At 32.1% G+C, this 13,557-nt stretch overlaps 1 protein-coding gene across 8 annotated transcripts in view; it reads right to left on the minus strand.

The window, feature by feature from the left end:
• KIF2A (kinesin family member 2A) overlaps positions 1-13,557 on the minus strand; it is a 71,771-nt gene that overhangs the window by 18,797 nt on the left and 39,417 nt on the right. For 2 of the 8 annotated variants that reach the window (XM_015101286.3, XM_015101283.3), the window contains exons 4-15: positions 11,808-11,862; positions 10,728-10,793; positions 10,008-10,108; positions 8,170-8,265; positions 6,336-6,390; positions 5,800-5,962; positions 3,579-3,669; positions 3,418-3,481; positions 2,772-2,863; positions 2,281-2,423; positions 1,768-1,972; positions 364-474 (exon numbers count right to left, since the gene is read on the minus strand). In XM_015101286.3, the coding sequence (XP_014956772.1) occupies positions 364-474; positions 1,768-1,972; positions 2,281-2,423; positions 2,772-2,863; positions 3,418-3,481; positions 3,579-3,669; positions 5,800-5,962; positions 6,336-6,390; positions 8,170-8,265; positions 10,008-10,108; positions 10,728-10,793; positions 11,808-11,862 (1,242 nt within the window). Of the gene's footprint in view, positions 1-363; positions 475-1,767; positions 1,973-2,280; positions 2,424-2,771; positions 2,864-3,417; positions 3,482-3,578; positions 3,670-5,799; positions 5,963-6,335; positions 6,391-8,169; positions 8,266-10,007; positions 10,127-10,670; positions 10,794-11,807; positions 11,863-13,557 lie in introns of all 8 variants that reach the window. The other 6 variants (XM_060400406.1, XM_042233760.1, XM_015101285.3 and 3 more) reach the window with 3 other exon arrangements.

A 13,557-nucleotide genomic window follows, 5' to 3' on the forward strand; every position in this document is an offset into this window, starting at 1 on the left:
ACAACAAACTAATAATCTTCAGAAGAACATAAGAGAATCCAGAATGTCTGTAAAATATTCACTCATAATGAAAATTAAATAATCCCAAATTCTAGACATATGGAGAAAGAGAAGTGTGATCAATATGTAAGGAAAACAGAAAGCAATGGAAACCAATCTCAAGAGGACTCAGATGTTGTAATTAGTAGAATGCATGAATGTATTATAAATGTAATACAATCCTATCAGACTAGCAGGGACCACATTTTTAAGTTTCACTGTATCACAGTAGAAGACTTTAAATCCCATTAATGTATTTCATAAATTTCCCATAGATGTTGTATAATTATTCATTTAGGATTAAGACAAAACAAGCAAACTTACCATGCAGGTACGAGAGTTTTCACCTATGAATGAATCTCTTAACACCTGAGTGAGTTTACTTGCTCGGAAAGGAGTATGAGGTTTATTTCTACCTAAGGCTCTGATGCACTCCTGAAAATTAAGAAAGCAAATTTCATGGATTATTCTTCTTATAAAGAGTAATCTTAACGAACATATTTAAAAGATCTTTTACAATAACTCTAACATTTAAGATCTGATCAGCTCTGAAAATTCTATCAAGAGGTTTACAGCACAGTAAAAATGTTCTCATAAATCCTTATTCAAGAAAAAGAAATTTGGGAAATAAAACCACCAGAAACAAACCCCATAAAACAATCTAACCAAAAGACTACTTTGTTAATTCCAAGAGATTCTGCCAGAGACTATGACTGGTGTTTAGAAGTGACAGGCAGTAAGATAACTGTTGTTGTTCAGTTGCTAAGTCATGTCTGACTTCTTGTGATCCCATGGGCTGCAGCACGCCAGACTTCCCTGTTCTTCACTATCTCCCAGAGGTTGCTCAGCTTCATGTCCAGTGAGTCGCTGATGCTATCTAACCATCTCATCCTCTGCCACACCATATTCTCTATTTGCCTTCAGTCTTTCCCAGCCAGCATGAGTGTTTTCCAATGAGTCAGCTCTTCACATCAGGTAGCCAAAGTACTGGAGCTTCAGCTTCAGGATCAGTCCTTCCAATGAACATTCGGGGTTGATTTCATTTAGGATTGACTGGTTTGATCTCTTTGCTGTCCAAGGGATTCTCAAGAGTCTTCTCTAGCACCACAGTTCAAAAGCATCAATTTTTCGGCGCTCAGCCTTCTTTATGGTTCAACTCTCACATCCATACATGACTACTGGTTTGACTATAGTCAAACCATAGCTTTGACTTTATGGAGCTTTGTCAGCAAAGTGATGTCTCTGCTTTTTTATATGCTATCTAGATTTGTCATAGCTTTGTTAAACTTTTTCCATAAAATAAAAAACAGAATGCTTTCTTTTCTTTGTTAGTCAAGGGAGATATATAATATTGGCCTAACTTTCTGAAACCCATTCCACATTTTTCAGAGAAACTTTCTTAGCTTAGTTTTGTGGTTCCTTGCTCTCCTTCAAGAAAAAAAATTGATTAATGATTACGGCTCCCTAGAATCTCCCTAAATAGCCTGTCAACTAACAGATCTTTTAACTACCCTAAAAAGAACAAATAATATGTATAAAGAAAATTTCTGGGAGCAATAAAAATCTATAACTGCAAACATAAAAAAAAATCTATAACTGCAAACATAAACAACTAAATTTTGATAATCTCTCTTATTAGAAAAAACAAACAATATCATTTTGTAACTGAGTAAACAAAATTAAAGTCAAAAGTAAGAGACTTTTCACAATTAAAAGGACTTTATTTACCTTGAGTGCTAAAAGGCTTTTATTAATTTCAGCACCTTCAAGCCTAGTTTGCCTGTCTGCACTGGAAGTATCAGCTCCTCTTTCATTTCCAGCCAAATCGATGAGAGAAAATTTGCCATGTAGTTTTCCTTTCCTTCTAAGGATAATCTGAAACACTGCGTGGCTCCGAGATGAATGTGCATTTGCAGATGTCTGACCGGACGTTCTACAACGTAATTAAGAACATTTTGACATGTAAAAAGTTCAGTTTGTGCAAGCCACCGTATTTTCATTAAAAATAGAAACAAAAAACTATCCCATTTTTACTATTTAAATACGAAAGAGCTATTGTGAATTAACAACACAAATATAATGAGATTACTGCAATTTAACCTGGCACACTTTAAAAAGTCTGGATGAACAATGATTCTTACTTCTAAGATACACTGAATAATATCTTGCTTTGCTCTCAAGTTATAATCAAAGTATCTAAAATGGATCATCAAATTGTTCCTCTTTATTAAAACGAGTTACCTGCAACTGTTGCCTATGTCAATGAGTTTTAGTACATCTTCAACACATTTGACCTCCCGTTCCTGTAATCCCACCACTTGAACCTGCTGTTTTCCATCTTCAAGCACTCTTAATTTTGTTTTCCTATTTAGCAAGTCAAACACCTAAAAAAAAAAAAAAAAAAGCTTTTGGAAATAAGAACAGTTCTATAAAAATGAGTCATTCAGAGTCTAAAAAATTATTTCAGAGAATCCTGGTAGTAATTGTTATTAGAATAATAATGATTGATATTGAAGTTAAAGAATTTCAAAGGGAATTAAAAAAAAAAAATCTTACACACAAACTTTAAAGTAATATTCTAAATACATATAGCAATTACGTGGTGGCAACAACTGTCCAACAATGTGAATGCACTCCATTCTGGTGAACTTCTACACTAAAAAATAGTTAAAATGGTCAATTTTATGTTATGTATTTTTAAACCACAAAATTATTTTAAAATTTCAACTTACCTTACCACTATAAATTTCAAAAAAGGTTGCATACACTTGAAGTTCCAACTTCTTATAGTTCGGCTTCTTCAGCATTAAAAATACATCCCGAGCTGCCAATAATTTCATATGGAAAAAATTTGTTAAGATGCAAAAAAATTGTTTTTAAAAAGAAATTCAAATTTTCTATTTTCAGAAGAATCAGTTTATGCTTACCTAGAATGATAGTATCAATAATAAAAATGAAGACTAAAGTGGATACTAACTTTTCAAAAAAATAGTAAGTTTGTCTACACTGACAGTTTAGAAGTCACTCACCTTCATATTCAAGAAAAGAATGCTACTACTTATCTTTATAAATAGCATAAGAACAGATGGTCACAATAAGGGTACTTTCATAATTACCAAATGGGAACTTTTCACAAAGCTGCTATTCAACAATACTAAGCTCCAACAATGTGTCAGATTACAACACACACAATCAAGATTTCTGCCCCCAAAGCAAAGCTCTTTCCAAACCAGTCTGATAACCTAAAACTGACCAAATACGTAGGAAGGACAGCATTAATTACCCTTAAAATTCTGCACTGTACTTCCAAATCTTTTCCCCAACCACCTGAATAATATTCAAGAAGAATGTTATAAATGATACCCAAAAAGGAGTTACCTGCTAATGCATAAATTCCTTTAGAACAATCTTGGTTCTTTCCTGAAAAGTCACCTCCCATTGTCTATATGTTAAAAAGAAAAAAGAATTTAGGTCTTACAATTAAAGTATAAGAAAAACAAACCCGCTTCCTACGAGGATGTAACTAACGAATTACTTACATGAGTCTTTCCACTTCCAGTCTGCCCATAAGCAAAGCATGTAGCCATTCCCCTCTCAAATATAGTTTCCACTAGTGGTCGAGCTGTAAACCTTAAAAATAAAATGCACCAATCAGAATGTACTGTTAATATTTAAATTAAATAAGTAATAAAATTAGTGTCTAGTGTTATTAATAAACAAATCTTATACCAAGATTTTTAACAAACCAGTAGGCTCAACTCTAAGACCACAACTGAGTCCACTGATTTAAAATTTTAAATGTCCATGTGCTAGAATTGCTTAAAGCTCTTTAACCCGTATCTTCAAGCAATAATTCCATAATAAAAAATGGCCACAAAGTTATTAACTGCCAGAGGGGAAAAAAAAACCTGATAGTAGCTGAGCTAAAGACATATATATTAATAGAAGACAATAGGAAAGTTTTAAAAAGTAACAACTAAATATGGTAATATCAGCCAGACAAATAGGACATACATGAAAACCAAAACAAAAAACCCCAACCCAAACTCAAAAATGTATCAAAGGTTTCAACAAAAACAGAATCAAGACTGGTAATCTCAGAAAAGAAAAGCTAGAGGGGAAAAAAAGTACAAAAACATTATCTTAACAAGTATAAAAGTGGTAAATTTTTCCTGAATGTGAATAAGCAAATGTAAACGATGCTTGTTAAGACAATGAATTCTGAACTGATAGTCTAGATTCAGGAAAAGGATGCCCAAATATTATAAATAAGCAAATATAAACAATCCTGATAAGACAATGAATTCTGAATTGACAGTCTTGATTCAGGAAAAGGATGCCCAGTATTAGTATAATCACTGCTGGAGTCAAGATTAAAAAGGTAAGGAGGGACAAAAAAATACTTCATTGAGCAGTGCTCTAAAAAGCATGATACAAAACAAATGGGTTTTTTACACAGGCTTCAAAAGAACATATGTGAACACTTTATACAGCTCTATTGATTTTTCAAGGTACAACTGGACAAAGTACAGAACAAAAGAAGCAGAAAAAAGTTCGAATCAAACAGAATTAGAAATGAGTCTGAAGGGTGATAGGACAGGAAAAAAGCCTAATTCCTCAATCCACAGAAGTTAAGGATAAGAGAAAGGGGACAGAATTAATATTGGTAAAATTAAGAAGCATAAATACAGGGTGAAATAAAATGTTTACTGAATCTAGCACCTACACAGAAACATACCTTTATAATGATTTCTTGAAAGTGATTATAAAAGTCAGACAGATATATTTATGAGACAGTAGTGGAAGGAGACAGGGAGTGAGGGAGAAGGAGAGGACTCAGTTCTCAGAAAGGTAAAAAATATACAATTATAATTTTAATTCCCTTTTTAAACAAATTCTTCACAATACCTCTATCTAGCATTCACGTACTCTTTAATTTTGTCCTCTTTAGAGCTGAACTCCCAGTTTACTGGCTTAAGACCAGAGGAGTTGATCTTAACAGGATCTCATTTATCATAACTTGTTAGCATTCTCATGAATTAATTTTGTTTTCCAGTCAAATTTATAAAATAAAAGGGCAATGAAGCATAGCATTCAAGTAACTGCCAAGAGCATTTAATATAGACTGAAATAACAATGCTGCTAAAATTGACCTATTAAATAATGAGAAGTAAATGTTTACAAACTATGTATGAAAATCTAAATTTGGATAAAATGTGGGACATCAATGCATAATACACGTAAGTTTGAATTGTCTGTAGGTTAAATATGCGAACACATAAGAATTTCATGTACTAAAACTATTCCAAAGTTTAAATATGATAAACTACGCAAATGCATGTAGATTTCAGAAGTTTTTTTCCTTAAGTGGTCAATAAATGTTTAGACAAATAAGTGTCTGATGTATAAGTTATTTTAAATTTCTTTGAAATACTGCAGATATTAAAAAGGAAAAATAACCACATCCCATCTCTAGAGGTACAGAAAATGTTGTCTAGAAATTCCTTATCCGTACAAACGGTGTGTTACATAGGGTAGAAGTTAATCAGTAATGAAAACTGGTTTGGGGAGCATTAAAGAAAACAAGTATTAGTATTTATTATTGTGTTTATTAAATATTCTTATTTGTTTAAACTCAGGGGGTAAAAGGATACTGCACCTCTGGAGAGATATGCCAAGATCAATATAAGTTTCAGGGTGGTGGTAAACACCCTGAACATAGAACAAGAACAAATTATGATTTACAACAAATTTACCTACCTGTAAACCATTTCATTAGGAGCTGAGTCATCAAAGGCATAATCAAAACGAAATGTTTGGTTTTCTAGGTACCTTGTTAAATCTACTTTTTGTTTTGGTTCATGTACCATCACAACATCTTTACTAGGGATTGTGATTACATCAAGATCTTTCATTTGAGTTTCTAAAAGAATAAATAACAAAATCAACGGCCAGTAATTTTCACATCATTTGAGTTACTGAACAAAAATTATTTTTAGTAAGAATTTAGATAAAAGTAGTATAACCCTGTAAATATAACTATCCCATAAATATGCCATTCAAATAGACTATTTCAACAACAAAGTTTAAAAAAAAACAAAGATTTCCATAAAGCCAGGAAAGGCAGAGTCTTACAGCAATAACACATCAAGAGCCCTAACCACAGAAATCTGCCTAACGTTTATATACAAATGATTTACATTTAACTCTTCCAAATCAATTTGATTTCTGCTACTATCAAAATAAACCGCAAACAGAAAAAAAACTGACCTTTGATTAGAACTCAACAAACATACCTTTTTTATTGAGTGGTCGTTTTCTTACACAAACACATATCCTATGTTCATCAATCTAGAAATAAGTTTTCTAGTTATTATTGGTGAATTATAAAACACTGAAAAGTTAATTATGCAATATTTCTAAGGTTTTAGAAATTTATACACAGCAAAAATAGGATATATAATACACTAATTTTAAGAGTCATCAGACACAATTATTTAAAAAATTCAAAGTATAATGGAAACTTGCTGATTTTGTCATTTGGTAAACCTCTAGAAAATAACTTTGCAGACATCACTACTCCTCTTGATTGCAACAGGTTCACATTAAGAAGCCACCTTATTCATGTCAAGATGGGCTGTATACAATAAAAGTAAAATTTCCTATCAGACTGAACTGGAGGGAAAGTTGTTGGCAAAGATAACTAGCTATAGACAAGAAACAGGATTATCAGAAGATTATTAGGCAAAATAACTTGGACAATTTCATAATGTGCCAATTAATTAGACATAAATATTTTTTCATAAAACTTATGATCCCAATATCTGTCTTGTAATGATATTTGATATAAAGTAGAAATTTGCAAAGTATGGCCTAAAAGCCTAACCCAAGTCACTAGTGAAGTTTTACTGAAACAGCCATACCCATTCATTTACGTATTGTCTATGGCTGCTTTTCATACTACAAAGTCAGAATTGAGAAGTTGTAACACAGAAAATATGGTTCACAAAGCCAAAAATATCAGGCCCTTTTCAGAAAAAGTTCTGCAAACACTACTGTAAAGTCTGAGCTCAGATGTCACTTAAACAATGGAGGGGCAACAAGAACTAAAATACACGAGCTCAGATGTTATGAACTACTATTAAATCATATATAATACATCTGCCTAACATAAATGTATTTTGTGTACCCAATACATTCCATGTATGCTAGGTCAGATGTATTATTTTTCACAAATACAAATTACAAAAGTATTCCCTGTCTAGTAAATTCTCATTCTTTAATAGGAAAGGAATGCATAATAAGACATTTTTTAAGCACTAGAGTTTTGGTTTACAGCATTCCTCAATAATTATTACTTACTGTAAAAGCCAAAATGACATTTATTTAAAAATAAAAAATTAATTAGCAGTAAGTTGAAATGATGGTGGGATCTACAGCCCAAGCCAAGAGGAAATAAACTTGGAACTGAGATGAAAGTGTAAGTGATGGTTGCTTAGCAAAGCCCTTCTTAGGGCAGAGCTACAGTCAAGGATGTCAGAAGACCCATGTGCTTTCTGACCATCATTTATCACAATTCCAAGTTATTTCCTCTTGGCTTGGGCTATTGATCCCACCATCATTCCCACTTACTACTAATTAAGTTTTTATTTAAACTTGAGCAAACTTCGGGATATAGTGGAGGACAGGGAAGCCAGGTGTGCTGCAGTCCATGGGGTCGCAAAGAGTCAGACACAATTTAGTGACCGAACAACCACCAAGGACTTGAAGGCTTTGCTGTGAACTGGGTATCTCTGAGAGAAGCATGTCTAATATAGCAATTATGGGAATTATGGGTAAATGTACAAAGTTTCTTCCTCTTTTTTTGGCTGCACTGAGTTGCTTGTGGGATCTTAGCTTCCTGACCAGGGACTGAACCCAGGCCTTCAGCTTGGAGTCCTAACCATTGCATCAGCAGGGAATTCTCAATGGTTTCTTGATTTTCTTCTTAAAATATGGAGAAGGAACACCCATAAAAAGAGGAAAAAGTTACACAGCTAAATCTAAGTACAATATTAATTTAGGGATTTCAAACATATTTTTATTCACAGCATAAAAAGTTTCAGAGCAATCATTTACAAAGAATCTTACAGGATCTGCTGTTGTTAATGGTCTATAATCCAAACTGCCTCTAAAGTCTCTGATCATACACATAATTTCATAATTTGGGTTTGTAGCATCAACATCCTGTAAGACAGAGAATTCATCATTTATTATAATTACAATAAAGTAGCATTTGTTGCATTTATACATGGTTTGAAAATTAAAATTAACATAATAAATTGTGTCACTAGTAATAGCCAAGCCCAAACCCAAACCAGAGATGTGATATAGTTTCAGAGTTCAAGATCAGTAACTGCCCAGAAATTACTTTTATTTTAAAAACACAATTCTGTTAATCTACGTGCAATCTGTTAACTCCAAGCCAAATATTGCTTATTAAACCCACCCTTGTCTTATTTCAAATGTTATACACATACCTTAATTGTCCTAGAAAACTGAGCAAGAGAAACACTACTCATCCTAAACATCAAAAAAGAATTCTAGAAAAGCTGAAATTCTTAGAAAAATGCATTTAATCAGATTCTTATTTCCAATTCCTAATTCAATGTTTCAGGAAAATAGAACTCTGGATTCACTTATATTCATTTCCTATTTTTACTGAGTCTCTTAAAAAAAAACTAAGGCATGGTATAAAACAGTTCCAAATCAACAGGATATAGGATTTAAAGGAACTGGAAGCCAAGACAATTTTTAAAATCTTTAAAATTCAAATTATTGAATGCTAACAGCAATTTACTTTTTTGCTTCAAAACTGAGAAAATTCAGATTAAGATACAAATAGCAATAGCTAACAGCCTTTCCTAGCCAGGCCATGAGTATAAATTATTAAATATTTTAAGTCAGTTTTTTTCCCCATGTATTTCATTGCAGATTTGCTTTGAGTGCAACTCAGTTTCAAAACTGTTAATGTAACATACTTTCAATTAACGTTTTGGGAAATAACACCAACTATATCAATTGAGAAGTACAATTTTATAAAGAGTTCACAGATAAAAATATTATGAAGTACCCACAGGAGACACCAGGTGGCATCTGTGCTAAGTATCAGTAGATATCAGCATCATTTATTTCAAAACCCAACTGGTCATTCTCAGGTCACTTTCAGATATAAGCTGATTTATTCAGGTTGAATATTATATTGATTCCACAACACAACATCTTTATGATTAAGGGCACTTGAACATACTCCTAAATAAGGAAACAATCCTGATATTTCATTACAGGAAACGAGTTCTGAGAATTATAATAGTTACAATATAAGCACAATGGAGGAATTATTTGTACAACAGTAAAAAATGTGAAGACTTGTAGAGAGATAAAAGACCAGTCCTCCACGCAGTTTTCATTGTTGGTAAAATTTTGCTAACCATCTAAAGGAAACATGAGAAGAGGGGCATGACAGAGCTACACTCTCAAGATCTAGCATAAATCAACATACAACAAATTTCCACTCTCTCATTATGATATGTTCAATTTATTAACCATGGAAAAACAATAGTAACATTTATAGTATAACCATACACTTTAACTGGTACTTTCAGAATGCATTTTTAGTCCTTTTAAAAAACCTAAAATCCTATTATTCTTGATGTTATAAATCTATTAGAATTATGCAGCACAATGGCTTACTATTCAAAATGAAAAAGCTTCAGGACTAAGACCTACCAACTAAACGAGAAATTTATGTAGTAAAAAAAAAAATCTGTTAATAACTTATTTTCTCAAGAGTTTATATTATTCCTCAATGCCAATCTAAGGAACTATATTGAAATCTTTGAAAGAGTTATTTTTTCATAAGCCAATCACCTTCACTGACACAGTAAAATCTGGTTGGTGCATAAACAAAATATGTTTTCGTTACAAACCTGGGCTCTTTTTTCTCTAAGTTCTTGCTGTTGCAGTCTCCTTTTTTCTCGTTTTTCTTGCAATTTCTCTACCTCTTTCACACAATTAGATTTTCTACGTGCTAGAAGAAAGAGATGAGCTGTAGAAGCATAGTTTTCTTTTTAGAGTACTGTACTTATAAAGAAAAAATTTATGTATCAATGTAATTTTACCACATACATCCAAAAAAAGGTACACAGTGACAAAACATGCCCAGGACAAATATGTGAACTTACTTATGAGCTGCTTTAACACAACTAGGAACAGGACAAAATACGAGTAAGAGTCATGAAAAGTGACTCTAACATACTGCCACATGTCATCTCTTGGTTTAGAATTAAAGATCTTTGAACTGATAAGGATAAAGGAGCATATTTCTTCTGTAACATCTGTCAAGATCATCTGGCCAGAATTTTAAGTTTTAAAGCAACTGAAACATTGTTACAGTTTTATATTTATAAATTTTTTTCTTCTGAAATATACATTAAAAAACCCCATTAACAGACTAACAACAGCAAAAATTTTCCACAATGGTAAAAATAAAACCCGTGATTAAGCTTGCAATCTGGGGACTTAAAAAGTTGACCAAGAGAAGTTACATGTATGACTTAAATGACTGAATCCTTGATACATGATTTACATACAAGGGGGTCCAAATTCCTTTTTTGCAGCTTGAACTGGAGATATATCTGAAACACTACCATTCTGTTGTGCAGAGGAAGACTGTTCAGGAAGCTGACTAGGCCGTGCACGTGCAGAACCAACCACTGAAAGGGAAACACAATTTTTAAATATATGTAATAATCAATTCTGTTCAGTACACTGACAAGCTGAAAGGTATTCAAAATAACATGTACAGACTTAGGTGTTACCAATGTAATTGTAGCCATAAAACTCAATCTGAATAATTTATATAAAAACCAAAGCCAAGCTTGATTTTAAATAATCATTTTTTTTAAAAGTGGGCAAAATATAGATTTTATATGCACTCTCATTTCGAAAAACTCAAACAATTCAGACATATAGAAAGTAACAATGTAAAAGTATTTCAACCCTCTTTGTATTTTAAATCCCACTCTGCTCCTCAAACACACAAATCTTCAACAGAGAATTTCCCACTGTGGATGTTACAAAAGTGGAAAAAACAATATTGAGTTAAATATAAACATCACATTTTACAAAGAAATGTATATTTTCACAAGACTCAAAGAATAATGCTGAGAGTGTGGGGCTTTCCCTCTATCTTGAACATCTCCCCTAATACCTATGGCTGTCCTGTCTCATCATCTGTACATACAAGGAAACATCACTATTAGAAAGGACCATTCTGAAGAGCAGAAAAGAATTAACTGTGCTTTACATCACTCAGCTGAAAACATATGAGAGTCCCTATTCAACTTGTCTTTAGTTACCCATGATACTTTTAAAAAGTCTGTTAGCCAGAAAATTATGTAAAAATGTCAATGATAAATTTACCCTTGTTAAATCAACTGACTACTTCCCCATTCCTTTCTTTCTCATAATACTCTCTTCAAATCTGAAAAATGACTGAGTAAATAAGATGAATCAAAAGTGCACATAACATGGAGTTTCACAATTATCATATACCTTTACAAATCATTTTTTAGATATCACTGACATTATTGTCTTGGGAAATCAAGAAGATACCAATCTTAAAAATTAGCCATGTAAAGTTTAAATAAATAACACCACCAGGGGTAATACTTACTTCTGATTTACCTTGGTAGGGCCATAGGCAAAATTAGTACATAAAATTTTACCTCTATTATCTCTTGGAGGAGGCTCATTCTTAATAGAAGCCACAGTCCGTCGATTCTATAATAGAGAAAACATTCATTTTACTTTCTCTCTTTATTCCTCATATATACATCTATCATAATCAGCTTCCTTTAATTAAACAAAAATATAGACATACAATAATACAAAACTAAATGGAAAAAAGGGAAAAAATAAATGGAGAAAAGCTAAAATTATCTTATAATAAATTAGCAGTAATGCCATCAATATTCAAGTTTATTTAAATATCCTGCCACTGTCCCAAAACAGGCAGGAATTAAAATGAGCCAGGTACTGTTCTAAGGGCTTCCTATGTATTAATTCATTTAATCTTCACAACAACCCTATGAGGTCACTATTATTGCTATTCTGGATTCATAGATGAGGAAACTGAAGCAAAAATAGATTAAATAATTTCATTAAAGTGTGTGTTTTTTAATCATCATGCTATCCTGCCAAAATTTCACCTTTGGATGTCAGGGGTAAGTAACAAAACAGAATTTTTAGGCAATGTACAGCTCATTGTTAAACTGAACCATCAAAATACTATGAAATACACTGTTGGTTTTCAATAAAAGGTTTCATTAGACTTGCAAGTTTTTGGTCCTACTATTTATTTACCAAGACTTTACTTTTTTCATCTAAAATAAAGATACCAAATAATGCCGTGAGTTTCAATGCTAACTGCACATCAAATCAGATGGCTACTATTAAAAGAATATTGATGCTAGGGCTATTCTTTAGATAAAGTAAAACTGAATCTCTAGGAGTGGGGTTAGGAATCAGTGTATTCTGAAAAATTTCCAGGTGATTCTAATATACAGCAAAGGCTGCTAAGGACATATCAAGAAAGATGAACTATGAAGACCCTTCAAGGCTGTGAAGCCAAATATGAAAAACAGTCCATTTACAAGGGAGTAATTCTAAGGGGGATCTCTAAGCAGTGATTCTCAATATGCTGAAATTATATGAATTGAAAATGTCTTATGTTCATAAAAGCAGAGTATTGTTCATATCAGAATTTTGCTGATATTGTTGAGTTTCTATCATATTATACGTGGGTGCCTATGAATGTCTTCCATGTAAGACAGAGAGCTCCTACAGGGCTAAAATCTTATTAATCTTTGTATAAGATAAAATCAACAATGTAGTGAAAATTTTTGAACACAAAGAATTGCAGATTTAACAACTGTCAGGGACTATCTGATTTTTTAAAAGTTGTATTTTGATACAAAGTTTTAGCATTGAGACATTTCAATAGAGAAGAGGAATTACTTTAAAATAATTTAAAAATCACATATATTTTTAACTGTTAGGAGGGGCATAGCATGGCTTTAAAATTTATCTTCACAGATAATACAGAAATAGTTAAACTGTCATCTCATTTAAAAAAATAAATCTAAACAGCAGAATTACTATCTGAAAAGACTACTAAAATGGGAATTTATTATGAAAAAGAAACTAATCTTTTTTTTATCAAAATCATATGTATTCACTCAACAAACACTAACAAGCAAAGATTTTGACCAATGTCTTCTAATAAACTACTAGTCTTAGGAAAAATCCTAACCAGTCATGAAATTTCTAGGATCTAGAATTGTGAATTAGATAATTTTTCAATCCTTTAAAGTATGTGTGTGTACATATACATGTAGATGGCAGAAAGAATTAAGGTTTTTCTAAAAGCAAACAAATACATACTCTTCACAGTCGAATTTCAAACAAGAATACACA

The sequence above is a fragment of the Ovis aries genome, chromosome 16 (genome assembly GCF_016772045.2).
Source record: "Ovis aries strain OAR_USU_Benz2616 breed Rambouillet chromosome 16, ARS-UI_Ramb_v3.0, whole genome shotgun sequence".
NCBI classification, from domain to species: Eukaryota; Metazoa; Chordata; class Mammalia; order Artiodactyla; family Bovidae; genus Ovis; species Ovis aries.